Here is a 15,160-nt window from a genome sequence, read left to right as displayed (position 1 = left end):
AGTTTATAAGGTTTATATAGACCCAACAAAAGTTTTAAAGAGTATGTAAACATGAATGACAGTGCAACTGGTCTAAATAAAATTACTCTTTTTAACTAATAAAATTAGGCACTTTTTAACTTAATACAGTTAGACACTATTAGATGCTCATCAGCGCATTGATTGCAAACAGTTAATTTAATCTAAAAAATTACCACCCATGTAATCGAGCCAATAGAATTATGTAAGTGGCAATGGGCCAGCCCGGCCGTTCTTTATTGGGTCCCAGTCAGGCATCAAGTAGAGTTGACCCAGGCCCAGAACCATTGTCGATCCATCTATTTCAAAGTCAATGAGTCGTCGCCCCAATTTTGGGGGTAAGAAAACAAAAAACACCATCGAGTTTGAAATAATCTGTACTACAAATTTGCCAATGGCATTTTGATGGATTATGTCTAATTTTGGCTTCATTGAATTTATTGATCTCTCAACTAAGCTCAAGAACAAAAATGATATTTATGATGAATAAACGTATGCAATGCATAATATTTATATTTCAAGAGGCCTATTTTTCAATTGAAGTTTCTTCTCTAGTTGAGATTAAAGATTAGTTAGTGAGATACATAGTAAGACTTGATGATATGTTGTTTCAAGCTACAGATTACAAATAACTCCTACCTGGGAAATTTATCATGTTAAATTCAGACTGAGACATTGGTAGAGCCAACCATTCCTGCTCTCACTCTGACATCTCGAGGCCACATCTGATGCTTGAGAGAGTCGCCATCCATTGCTGTTTAGTTTTGGATCAGAAGACTCAATTGATGATGATGAAAAGCTTGTTCCAGAATCTGAAGTAATCGATGTCTCCTGCTTTCTCCTTTGGCTCTGACTGCTTCCAATTGCCAGTGTTAGCTCTAAGTCACTCTCTTCGTCGACGACTAGCATGACATCTCCATTGTTTTCTTCAGTATGCTCTTCAGCAGGCAATTCCAGATCAAGCATTCGACTAGGCTTTCGCTGGTCGAAGTAACTATAGCTTGATTTATCTGAACCTGCCTCATTTTCTGCACTCTTCTCAGGATTGTTTTGGGTGTTCGCAGATGCGCTTTGCCTCTTCGTTTCGGCATTCTTCATGTCTCTCATTAGTAGCTTCTGAATTTGGTAGAGCCTATGGAGTTCATGAACCTGAATTAAGGATGTAATAGAAGTAAGAATAGGTATAAAGTTGTAGGTGGACATTAGATGGAGAAAGAAAAGAAGACACTATGTTACTGCATGCCTGTTGTCTGAAGGTCTCCTCATGCTGCAACATGGCCATCTTCATGTATTTTTTGTCGTAGTGTTGTCGATATGTCTCCATGCCTTCTGATGCTCTATTGATTACTCCAATGGAGAAAAGATTCACAATATTTCTTGTTCTACCTCTGCTTGTTTGAGTTAAATGTCCTCTTTTTGCCTGCACATATTAGAATTGGATCAGTGACACAGTGCATGAAATTTGATTTTGTAGTGAAATGACAGTGATGAAAATATGCATCGCTCTGCTTCATTGGAGCACCCTTGCAGTATGGATAACATGATGAACAACAACATTACAATCATTCATCGTACTTAACTGGAAGTTTTTCATCTAGATATGCAAACATCTCTTAAGGGAATACATATGCTTTGCAAAATTACATGCATCAAAGGGCTCACATCGATATTTAGCTAATTGTTGAAATTGATTTGTCTGTTTGTGTAAATAGAAGCCTCAAAGGCACTGTTGTCTTTGCTTTCATTGATTGCAATTGCCACATCCTGTAGCTTTTCCACATTTAGGATGCAAGGAGGAAGCAAGAACTTACTATGGTGAGTCAAGAGACGACCACAACAACAACAAAGAAGAACTTCTGCCAATCTTTTGTTGAGAATTCGTTTACCGCAACCAATGAATGGCACAAGCAAAAACTAGAAAAAGAAATTGATGCAAGGGGATTTGGTTAGATCTAGAAGGAGGTTTGTCTTCCAGTCAGCTAGCCTTCTGGGTCTACCAATAATTTTTCTCTTAGTATATTCTACTAAATGGTGAGATTCTCCTACTCTCACAGATGACATCTGACTCTGTAAATTTCATATCACAAAAGATAGAGAAAAAGAAAAGACTTCCCTCACATACAAATTATGTAGATTGTTCATGAGTGTCAACATATCTTCAAAAGAATTTTCAAGGTACTAACTCTATTGTCCACAGAAAGGAACTAGTTTTGGTTAAACATGCCACTAAACAAGCTACATGGCACAATTTGACAATGGAAAGACAGCAAAGTTCCCCACTATAATGTAATTTTGCTGTCAAGAAAGAATCACAAGGAAGCTGAAACCTATTTCAAGCAAACTAAACTCTGTCTACCATGAAAAGTTCTTGATGCACTAACTTCATCTTCTCATCAGCTCAGTGTTGAAAAGCACAGTAGATCTTCCAGAGTAGAAGGACATGAGAGGGAACAAAAAGAAAACAAAACAAAATATCATAAGCAAATCGTCACCTGAGAGATTTTATCAGCTGATCACTTGCTATGGGAGAAAAGAAGAAGAAGATGAAGAAGAAGTTGCAACAGTTGCTTAGGCTTTATGATTCTTTGGGCAACGCAGCATCAACATCCATATACCCAATCTTCTAAAGAAGGAGATGTATTTGAGGTTCTCTTTCACAGACTCTCACAGGTATAGTTTAATGGGCTTCTCAGAGGCATGCCCAAATAGATCCCAGTTCCTCTGGCCAATGCAGTTCCAAGTATATGAGGAGGAAAGATGCCTCAGACTGTGCCAAGAAAGGACAGTGATAAAAATAAGATGACCCACTTCTCATATAAACTGTTTGACAAATTATGGAGCACTAACTAAGCCAAAAGAATTAACTAAAACTGACAGCTAAACCCTGCAATGGTAGATCACATGTGCTCTCTGTTTTATTAATCATTCCCAGATGTTTCCATAGGCTACATTATCTCTATGTCTTCGAATCATGAATTAAAAAAAAGAATCCAAAGTGGAAATAAAAAAGAGATTCATGTCTTAAGTTTTGGGTTGAGTTTAATTCTAATCTGTGTGCATTAAGCCTAGTTTCACATGCTCAAGTTGATTCTTAATTTAAGTTTTTTTTTTTTTTTAATGCCAATTGGTAATCTAATATGATTGAAATGTTGTGTTTGTACAAGAGGATGATTTGACAAAAATGGGGACAAAAACAACGAGCGAGAATCAGAAGAAGCTCCAAGGCTGAGAGCCAACTAATTCCTTGTAGATAGCTCTGTGCAGTCTCTTATTAAACTTTGGACTATTCCGTAGATTTTCGACAACTCATGCAATAAAATCCAATGTTAGGAGACATGGTATGATTTATTCCATTGCAGAAAGTGTGACATGCAAGTTATCGTGTCTATCACTCATTAGCTGGAATTGTCGACTTTGTTTGCTGGAATAGTAGGTGGGTGTGCGTATGATCGATAAAAAGGATGATAGAGGCAAAGATTTGGCTAATTTATAATCATAGATGCATCCAAATGGCCCAATAAGAATAATTTGCACTCCCATGATAACCTCCAAAAATGCGAATAACTCCACTTATTTGGGAAACCAAAGGGGGGTAGTAGTCATCGTAGAATTTATCTCGTGCTAATTGTGGTGGCAACTATCATGCCAACGTTATACACGGTGACGTGTTATAGTGGTCCCAAACCTAGAGGAAAGTTGTTGGATAGTCGATATCATGGTGTACAATCATCTATCATGCGGAAATAAAAGAGCTTTTTTTTTTTTATAAATCAAACTAACTCTCTTTTATTTATTATTATTATTTTGCTAAAATAAGCCGGTCTATATTATTGTAGTAATCGTCATCTTTTTATGTATGACATGCTCATCTAATCAATATTTTATATGTGACAACAAAAATAATTAAAGTACTAACATTTTATTTAAAAGAATATAAACAACCACATTGAAAGTTATCTCTGATATTAAGTTTAGAGCGTGATTTATTTCAGTAAAAGAAATTGAGATAAATCTAGTTTTGCTAAATAATAATAATAATAATAATAATAATAAACTCAAAACAACAAGGTCTTCATATTACACCGTACTGGGTGTATTTTTAATATATATTTCCATTCTCCACTAAAAACGAAAATACTATTAAAAGAGACAATGTTTGGGTTAAGCATCTTATTAAATTTGGAACTACCTGATATGATCAAACACGGTGGGACCGACCACCCAAAAGATAACGTGTAGAAGTTTTTCATTGCAACCACTTGAGTGGCATGATTGTGATTTATTGGGGATCCACCGGGTGCCGGATTGATGTACTTAGTCAAATTTTGAATGTAGCCAAGGTTAGGTGCATTCTCCCATAGCCCATAGGGCTACGTACCTCTATAGATGTGCATTTTGATCCTTCAATCACGCCTTGAGGGGGGTAGGGGGGAGGTACAAACTTAACTACCTAGTAAGCATCCAATAAATTAGATCTGCCTGAGTGAGACATGCCTTTTTTTTAATTATTATTTAAAAAAAAGGACTTTTATAAATTTCATCATATATTTTATATATTTTTTGATTCACCCTCCGTGGATTTTATAATCGGACTCATCTTTTTTTCTTATAATTCTCATTTAACACCCTAACGTTATTTTGACTAACTAACGTCGACCAAATTACTAAAATACTCTCACCATTATCTTTTATTTTTAATATCTTTCCACCATCTTTTCTACCTACCTCCTCCACCGTCGACTTCGTTGTCACCGTTGTCTTTCCTCGTCTTCCCCTCTCTCTCTATTCTCCTCCTTTTCTTCTTCTTCTTTTGAAAGAAAAAAAGGAGAATGAAAAGACATGGATAATTTAGGTATTAATAAATCATTTTATATATTATAATAGAATATTTATTTTCTAATACCGTCTAAATTAACTTAGAATATTAAATAAGAATTATAGGGAAAAAGGAGGTGTTGGATTACAAAATTCTCAAGACAGAGTGTGAATCATAAAATACATAAAATATAGGGTGTGATTTATAAAAAGCCAAAAAAAAGAAAAATGTTATATATTAATCAACTACTAGTATGCCACGAATATAAAAGGAACCAGCCAAAATTTGTACAAGAATATCACAAAATGTTGGCAAGCCAATCCACAGGCCCATTAGCTTCAAGTAGGGCTGCATAAAAGTGATCACAGGACCCGATCCGCCCATGCCCAGTCCGACTCGAGCTCGAATTGCTAATGGGTAGCACAGACCAGCCCTTTGCTTACTCAGCCTGGCTCGAAAGCCCCACCTTAAGCCCAACCTAAAAGCTTGCCCATTGCCCCGACCATCTTTTCATTTACATCATCACAAGGGTCAATACAAAATAAAATGAAAAAAATATAGAAGAGAAGAAAGAGAGTTTCCACTGTTCGCTTCCTCTTCTTCTTCATTCCTAAGAGCAACCTCGGCTCCTCTGCTACTCATCTCCAATTTCCAGAGATCTCTCACCTCTAATCTTCATTCCATATTTCCATTGCTCACCCTCGACTCGCCTTCGCCGCTCACCTCCACCGTTCACCTCCAATCTCCAGAGATTGCTCACATTTGGTTTGTTGCGCATCGTTGCCGGCATTGAGGGAAGAAGGGACCAAATTGTTTTGCTATAGGAGGTGAAGAGGAGATTGGAGGTGTAGGGCGATGGGGTTATTAGCGGTGGCAAAGAGGAGACCGGAGGTAGAGGTAAGGACTGAGTGCGGATTTGGCAGACCATGTGGTAGCGTTGGCTGTGAAGGAGATATCATCAATGACCTCTATAACCACCTCAAGTTGGAGCTGATGATATCGTCGAAGTCGAAGTTAGCATGAGGAAAGAAGGGAGCGGTAGGGGTTGGGATTTGGTAGAAGAGGTGGGTGGGCCACTATATTTAAGCTCGATAACCACTCTATGTTTAAGCTCGCTTTTTTATGGGCTGATGGGCGGTAACAAGCTAGATTATTCTAGCCTAGTGGTATGCAACTATAAAGCATTTATGTTATGTAGTCCATGCTAGCTGTAAGATCAATTCACATAGCAATTGTAATTTACTAGGCTCGGGCTTGGGCAAAACTTAACATAATATAATCTCAGACTAATTTTTGAGAGAAGTTTAGGATTCTTGACTTGGTAAAATCAGTTGTTTGTGGCATGCTAGCGGGTTGGATTGCCCCTTTTGTAGAAATCCCTTATGGTGACGCAACCAAACCTCAGAGAGAGCAACTATCATCGAGACACGGCTCAAAAGGTCAAATAGTTTGTGGAAAAGTATGGAAAGGAAAAAAGGAATAATATCTATAGACTAGGGAAGTGGAAGGAGGAGAGAGTTGAGAGGAGGAACAAGATAAGAGTGATAATTTTTGATTCAACACGAACCAAAAAGCTTTAAATAAGTTTAGGTTTAGTATAATTAAATTCGAGGCATAAATGGGTTGACCAATCTAGCTTGATTATTATGTTCATATTTATTATCTCAACTCATTTAACTCATCATTTATAAAACTATAACCTATTTTTAACCCAAATAATCCACCTAAACTCAAATAATTCATGTAACCAATTTAAATCTAACATATTTGATCTTTTTATTAAATTGGTGCCATAAGTGACCCATGTAGTCCGTTTAATAAACGAGTCATATTGACTTAAACTTGACCCGATCTGATTCAATATATATGCACCCAATACATTTCGACTGCCACCTCTAGGAGGAGAGGAGGAAGGAGTATACAAGTCTAGCTAGCTATATAGACTCAGGTCTAGACCCTCTAGCTATACAGACTTAGCTACACACACACACACACACACACACACACACACACACACACACATATATATATATATATATATATATATTCTAATTTCTAACCCTAACACCCTAAACTCAACTACTCAGGTGAGAAAAGAGGCGCCATTGCCCCTTCCCTTATTCCTTTTCCTTACCTATGCTCGCAGCCCAATCACACTTTACTGTCACCCTTCCCTCCTCACTCCTCACACCGACTAACATTGTCAGATTCTCCTCACTCCTCACTCCTCACGCCATCGAAGTTTCTCACGTCGTCGGAGCTTGTCATGTCACCCGAGCTTGTCATGTCTCCCGAGCTTGTCACGCCATCGATAGCTTGTTGGATCTCCCCCCTCACTCACGCCTCCAGGTCTCCTCACACTGCCAATAGCCCGTCGGATCTCTCCCCTCACTCACGATGTCGGGTCCTCACGTCGCTCGAGCTTGTCACACCGCCGATCACCCGTCGGATCTCCCCCCTCACTCATGCTGTCGGGTCTCCTCACGCCACCAGATCTCCTCATGTCAATCGCCCATTGGATCTCCCCCTCATTCAAGCCGTCGGGTCTCCTCATGCCGCCAGGCACCTGTGCTCCTCACGCCGTCAGATCTTGTTAAGTATGAATGAGATCATAAATTTAATTTGTGTAGCTGAGCATCGGTTTTACTTTGAGTAAAATGAGATCATAAATTTTCAAATCTTATCAATTAGGTTGATCTTTTTAATTGATGATAATGTATAGATACCAAAGAGTATTTGAGTAAAATTGGCTTCATTAGACCCTCCAAAATTTAATATCTAAATCACAAAATAGTCCTTAAACGGGTTAGACAGGTGTTGACGTGTTGGATTACATGACCCGTTTAAGTATATGGGTTAGATATATTGTGTTAGTGTGTCGTGTTAAGCCGACTTGTTTATTAAACGAGTTATACGGGTCGGGACGTGGTACCCATTTATTAATTGGGTCGTGTTCGTATTTATCAAATTCAATCCGTTTATTAATCGGATCATGGTATTCATATTAAGATAATATTAACCCAACTTAAATCTAATTCAACCTGAACTCGCTCAACTCAACCCGATTCCACCCCAATCTTCAAAGCTCAATGATTATCCCATGAATAATGTGAACAATAACAAAAGTCATATTTTGTATTAAGAAGGCATAAGGCAACAATTGCATAGGCCATCTGGATAAACTTTCTTATTCCCTTCTCCTATTTGTACTCTCTCTCTCTAGATAAACTCTGTTATTTCCCTTCTCCTCCGAGGACAGATAGGATAGGAAGGACCGACAAAGTGGAGCACGCTTTGCCGGGCAAGGGAGACACAGCCGTATGGGGTTGTGGGCCCCACACTTTTAGGCCTGCTAGAAAGGCAACTGACCTATTGGCTAATGGACCTTTACAAATGGGGCCCACTAAGAGAGAGATAGAAAAGAATAGGGTTGCATGCATGGCTTGATGAGCTCACACATGTCACTTATTTGCATTACTTCTTTTTTTTTCCCCTTAATCTCATGAAAAGTGTAATTAATAATATGAATAATTCAAATTTTCTCATAATCTATCACCGTTTTTTATAGTGATACCTCGCCTCATCATTAAGTTTTTGTTAACTATTTTTATCCATAAATTATCGTGTAATAGTTATGTGATAAAAATATGATATATTTACTTCTCATATGTATGTGCAAATCACGTGTAACTCAAAGTGAGAATTTTATGTTGGCTAAAATGAAAAAGCAATTATGTCATTTTCCTAATTCTATTTACGATGTTAAAAGACTGAAGTATTTTTGATAATTTAGGAGATCATTGTGTACTAAAAAATAGTTTAGAAGTTATTATAAAAAATAGTAATAGTTTATGAGGTGAAAAGAGAATTATCCTTCTACAAAAAAAAAATGATATTATCCTCATTTCTAAGGAATGGCCCTTCGAATTATGTTGACAATGGGACACTGATTGGGCTCTTATGGCTAAGTATTGTTTTATTTACTTTTAATTATAGCATGTCACATAATGATATCTCTTAACTGGTCCTCTTTAGTTTTTTCTTTGTGATACCGATCGAAGAAAATATCTCGCTAGGTGTGTTAGTTTTTTTGTGATTCAAACCCTAATTTGTAGCCTCTTTCAAAAAAAATTATATTTTACAAAATGTATCAATTTAATATTTAATAGAAAATATTATTCATAGTTATATTTCTAAAATTTTGCTCACATGTAATGATTTTACTCTTATTATATTTCTAAATTTTTCTTACAAACCATAAAAATACAATAATTAAAAAAGTAGATTTCTAAATTATTCTAAAATTTAAAGGAGAGAGAGGGGGGGGGGGGGGAAGAAAGTAAGATTTGGGTGTCACTATCATCTTTACTTCTTCTTTTCTTGTTCCCCTCTCCTTTACTTCCTCTCCTTTACTTCCTCGTTGATGTTGATTTACTCAACTTCCGTCCAGAATTACCCAAACTTGTCGATTTCACGAGAACTAAATCCTTTTCTCATATCGACGTCCAACCAAACGATGCATTAAATTTCATCTCCTTCCTGTTTCTTAGGTCAACAAATAATTTTGCCCTAGAAAGCTACAAAGATATAATCGCCACTTGACTCGGGAGGGGCCCCACCCACAATCGACCTGATCCACGTAATGCAGCACTTGTACTTGTTCCCCTCTAACCGAGCTGGACAAAGGGAGTGGATGGATTTGAGGGATGATGTTCATGGAGATATTTCCACTTTCTTTCTTTTTTAATGCTAATTATCATTGTTAAGGGATAATTACTTGTGTTGGGTGGATCTTTAATCAGAAAATTAGTGTTGATTAGAATATAAAGTGGGCTAGAATATGAAATACAACAAAAATTAATGTTAAACTTCTTTATTAGACTGGTTGGTGAGTTATTAATTAACACCCTGGACTATACTGCTACCACTACTATAACAGTTATTATAGGGGCCATAGATACCTATGGATAACATTTTTGATGTGTGACTTTTAAACAATAAATTGTTACTCAATAATGGACATAACCTGTCATGAGTCAATTGTGGGGCCATATATATATATATGTTTATAAATTTACTTATCTTTTATTATTTAGTTGTAAGACATAAATAAATATTTTCAATAATTTATATAAGAATTTATATTTGATTACTAAAATATGAATAAGTATGGTAATTGTAATAGAAATTTTACATAGAAACTGTGTATAATTTTATTACACCCCTATATTTATAATAAAATTTTGTGCATAACTTATTACATGACATACCTTATCTAAATGAATCAGATCTAGATTGATCCGAACATAAGAAAATTATGAAAATTTAAGTGGTGGTAGTCTTATTATGAGTTAAAATTCTAATAGTTCTAGTTTTACCTAAATTGAAGGTCTGGATGAAAAGGTATAAATAAAATAGTAGACCAATGTCAGAATGAGGCAGAATGATAAATAAACGATATTGTAGTAATCGTCAGAGAGTGGCGGACGGCCAAGGGTGGTGATAAACTGCCGTATGATAAGGAAGCTGCTGAAGGTGATGGTGGCTATAGATTGCAGGTAGAATTAATATTTTTAAATTAGATTTACTCCTAAGAAAATAAACAGCTATGATTAATTTACTTCTGCTTTTAGATTATCTTATTCTTACTCCTAAGATAAACTCAAAACTAAAATAATTTCTCAATACTTAGATGCTTGAATTCATTAAACTAAGAAGGTCAATCTCTCTATATATATCGAGTATAATGAGTCATACTCGGACTTAGCTCTAAAAGCTTATAAGACTCAAACTATGACTTGCCTTAGAGGTTTACATAACTTAATTAAACTTGTCTTAGTGACTTACACGACTTAATTAAACTTGTCTTAGTGGCTTATATGACTTAACTAGACTTAGCCCTAAAAGCTTATACGACTCAAACTAGAACTTGTCTTAAAGACAACTTAATTAAACTTACCTTAGTAACTTATATAACTTAATTAAACTTGTCTCAGTGGCTTACATAACTTAACTAAACTTATCTTAAAGGCTTATATAAATATAAATTAGTTAAAAGATAAATAGACTCGATCCATTAAGCCTAATGTCCTCATGATGTGATTCGATCTCTGACCTGGTTCACATCAATCCACCACGCTTCTAGCACCTTTTCTATAAGATAACTAATCCCTGACAATCTTGTACTTGTACAGCTTATCATGCCAATTAGTGGATTGAGGTTCATCCTTTTTGAGTCCGTTTAGAAATATAACATGGGCTACCTAACGCTTGCATTTATGGCCGGGGATAAATCGATCATCATAGTAAAACATGAACATTTCCTTTTGCGCTCCTATAAGTCATTGGCTACAAAGTAGCGCAAGATCATCTAGCGATTGGATTGAGTTGTCTGCGTAGGCTGAGTTGAGGTAGATGTAGTCTCTAGTGGGTCATGGGCTTGTACCGTCTTTTTTCTCTCCTCTTTGCGGATCTGATTCACCTGATCCAACTTGGACTCTATCAGAATAGCTAAGGAGAAAGCCTCGTTAGAAGTAGTGGGTCTCAAACCATTGACCTTAGCCTGAATGTCAAGACTGAGCCCACTAACGTAGGTACTCTTCAAGGTCAAGTTAGATCAGTTAGTGACCCAGTCGTAGATCTACTCAAACACCTCCCGGTAAGCTTGAACTATTGTTGACTAAATTAGCTTAGTCAACATGGCCTGAAAGTCCTCATATTGGGTCAGGCCAAATGACCACAAATCGCATCCCTGAAGTCCTACCAAAACTCGAGTCCACTTAGCCTCGGTGGCGGTTGGGCAAGGTAGGTGGTTAGTGGCGGTCGCCATTTAGTAGGTCTACGCAGTGGCAGAACGGCAGCGAATGCTGGTGGAAAGCCAAACTCGAGCTCAAGTTGGTGCAACGGTGGCCATGACGCATTGCCGGTGGGTCCCTCGGCTCTCGGTAGCTACGGAAGGGACCAATTGCCCCACTGCAAGAGAGCAGCTACAGCAAGAAGCCACGACAGAGCCACCTTGACGTACGGGTAGCTTCTCGTGGTGGTGGTTGTCAAGTTTGGCCACCTAACAATCGCTAGGGGTTGCAATAGCCATTACAGGCTAGCAGTCGGCCCAAGGAAGCCAGTCGTGGAAGCATTGAACCTATAGCCACCAGGCACGCGTTTGCTGCAACATAAACCTTTGTGCATATGGAACTAGAGAGAGGTGAGAATAAGATATAGTCTTAGAGAGGCGACAACAACGAGGAAGTATGGAGAGATTGTTTCATTGAGACACATAATAGGACAAGGAAAAAATAAAAATTGAGAAGGGGAAGATGAAGTGGATCTCTAGCTTACAAAAAAAAAAGGAGGTAATTTTATAATCTATGAGCATTCTTATCATAATGTAGTGTTGAAAAGTGGCGATGAATTAGACTTGTCTCAATTGCGCACTCAAATAGAACATAATAATCATGTGTTTCATATGAATTTACTGTTCCAATGACATTTTTACTGAGCAGTCGTTCATTAGTTATTCAAACTGATTTGGAACATAATGTCTAAAGAACAACCATTCTACATGTGTTTGAACGAAAATAGAACGTTTTATAGAAATTTGAATGGGACTACGATAGCACATTCAAATGGTTCGGTAAAATTTGATAGGTTATTTCTTGAAAAAGAATATCTATATTTGACTTGTATCTATATTGTAAAACATCTTGAGAGCTCTGTAGGGAGAATAAAAACAAGAGAATCTTTAGTCTTCCATTGGGAGGGCTTTCTCTCTATGTAATCTCTTCTAGTTTCTACATGGTGGAACCAGTAGTAGCTAACTGGACGTAACTATGATTTGGATGTACCACCTAAAATCTAGGTCTCTTTTAATTTGTGATTATTTTTGCTTATCAACTAACCGGACATGATATTTTTCAGTCAATAAGAAGGAAACATCATAAAAACGGATGAAGTTATCATCATCATCATCATCATTATTATTTTCTTTAGAGAGTGTGAATAATATTAGGCATAGCTATGGACTGTTAGTGTAATTAAATCATAGGATTACTGAATGCTTGTAGTGTGTTGATCTTATAGTAAAGTAAATTAGGACATTAAAAGAGGAGACATTCCATCATTTGTTAAAAATCTACCACTCGTTAATGGCCTTTATTTTAGAAGATCTAATTTGAAGTAATTTTAGTCCACCAAACTTGGAATATTTAAAGAAGTTGCCAATTAAAGTGGGGCACCAATAATTGATGGCAAACACTAGATCATCACATATTAAATAGCTGTCGAGATAAACCACTATAATAAATAAGTGGACAAAAGTCAAGATGTGTTGATTTTTATAAGAAGTAATGATTAAGTATAACTTTAATCCTTGGATACATACCTAAAGTCTATACCAAATTCGTTGACAACCAATGTTTTTTTCAAACATTTGATCAAATATAATGATTAAAAAAAAAGATATTAAAATTTATTTTCCTAAGCAGGCTTCAATTTCTCCATACACTTATCCTATTAGTTCGAATTTTATTTTATTTTTATTATTATTGAAAGACCGAGAGAAATAAAATAATATACTTCTAATTAGAAGTTATAGTTTTGAGATTAGTATCGAATCATCTTCCTAAAAGTATAGATATATTTAGAAGTTTAGATGAGTTGTCCATCTCGAATCATCGGACAACTTAGATCCAGTTGAGATATCGTCATTTTATTCCCACACGAAGAGGATAACTCCCAATTAATTTAGATATACAAACTATTCCACAGATAAAGTTATCCACCGCCATATAAGTACAATCAATGCAAGAGAGGGGTCGCATCACATGCATGCCAACAATAAAAACTCATAGCAAGATTCTTATTCCACATATTAATTAATCTAATCTAGCCGCCATGGAGTAAATGCACCACTTATTCGATATATTATTCTCAAGAGCATCTGCCATAAATACATCATATTATTCGACATATTATATCAAATCAAGTGAATTCGATATATATAATGTAGTATACGGAGCTGAGCTTAGTTTAAAATTAATTTCGAACCTAAAATTTGTATCAAACTTAGACTCGATTAATTAAATTTGCAACTACTTGTATAATTTATTAGCTATATTAGTTGGGTGGCCTTTATTTTCTCACGTGATTTGTGGTTTTATTAAGTTGGAATTAATGTGATTAATAATTCAATGAGATGCATGTTTCACATACATGAATTTGGGTAAAGAATATAAATTTCGTACATCTCGTGTCATGTTCTAATTCGCATCAAGGTGCTAGATCCCAATAAAAATATTCTATAAGATAATTAAAGATTCATTTAGCAAAGCTGGATAGATGCTTGATTAAGTCTTGTTTTCTTTTCTTTTTAGTTGGATGCCAACTTAGATATTCATGCAAATCTTCGGATTGATTCTAGTTGGCAATCCGAGCGTAACTTGCCAAGCTATCAATAAAATAAGTGGGAATTTTGATTGAGGATAAGGAATCTAATTAGGAATAGCATTAATGCAGATGATTTGAGACTTTAATCTAAATGTTAGGTCATTATCACCAAGTACTTGGCCCCACTATGATTCCTTGCTTATAACTATGGCACTTTAGATGGATAAGCGAGCAATTTAGTAGATCTAAAACATGCATTTAAGTAAGTGAATAAACATGTGTCAGTTTATATGTCCTTATGGAATTGGCACAATTTTATTCATAAAACGTGTTAAGATTCCATATATATATATATATATATATAAATTTTAATTTAAGTTATAAAGTATTTAATAAAAATTTAATTTTGAAGTCAAAGAATTTTCTTTCTTTTTTATCAATCTGGGAATCCGAAGGTGAATCGGTCCATTTTATACAAATTTTATTAAGAACAGCTAGATCTAGATCGGGCAAGTTATGAACAGTGATATTGTTGGAAACTTTAAGATAAGAGAACAACTTGATCCAATCTATATATCCTACAAAAAGACAAAGATTTCAATTCTAAATTTGGTGTAGCTGTCCAAGCCACCCAAAAGGAAGTCATAGACTTTTCATATGCTCTGTGTTACAAGAATGGTTCTAATCATAAGAGTTCAAACACCCTTTAAGTGAGTTTGAACTAAGGGTGAAGTTGGATATTTTTTTCAGAGATCCTCTGACATAAGAGATTCACATGAATATTTTTTTAATTATAATTAGTTTAAAACATGTATATTAATAAAGAGTTAAGTGTAATTACCTGATCATGGAATCACTTCTACCCTAGATGTATTCACCTACTCTTTTAACAATAAGCTCCCAAAACTAATGCATGGGCGAATGGCTGATCCAAAAGGACAT

General features: G+C 35.9%; 1 protein-coding gene across 1 annotated transcript; it reads right to left on the bottom strand.

The window, feature by feature from the left end:
* Positions 1 to 428: 428 nt before the first annotated feature.
* Positions 429 to 2,838, bottom strand: LOC140775039 (uncharacterized). The gene is made up of 3 exons (XM_073118267.1): positions 2,511 to 2,838; positions 1,262 to 1,438; positions 429 to 1,167 (listed from the first exon to the last, which is right to left on the bottom strand). Exons 2-3 carry the CDS (start codon positions 1,340 to 1,342, stop codon positions 670 to 672), a joined length of 579 nt encoding a protein of 192 aa, XP_072974368.1. The 5' UTR covers positions 1,343 to 1,438; positions 2,511 to 2,838; the 3' UTR covers positions 429 to 669.
* Between the last annotated feature and the right edge of the window lie 12,322 nt (positions 2,839 to 15,160).

This window comes from Typha angustifolia, chromosome 13, assembly GCF_048772165.1.
Source record: "Typha angustifolia cultivar Huaian chromosome 13, ASM4877216v1, whole genome shotgun sequence".
NCBI classification, from domain to species: Eukaryota; Viridiplantae; Streptophyta; class Magnoliopsida; order Poales; family Typhaceae; genus Typha; species Typha angustifolia.
Note: the sequence above shows the minus strand (reverse complement) of the source record. Positions and strands in the feature narration are given on the sequence as shown.

Excerpts from the sequence above, each read along its gene's own strand:
- LOC140775039 (XM_073118267.1), bottom strand. The coding sequence starts at position 1,342 with ATGGAGACATATCGACAACACTACGACAAAAAATACATGAAGATGGCC. Across the intron at positions 1,168-1,261 it reads AGGAGACCTTCAGACAACAG|GTTCATGAACTCCATAGGCT; the intron begins GCATGCAGTAAC and ends TCCTTAATTCAG.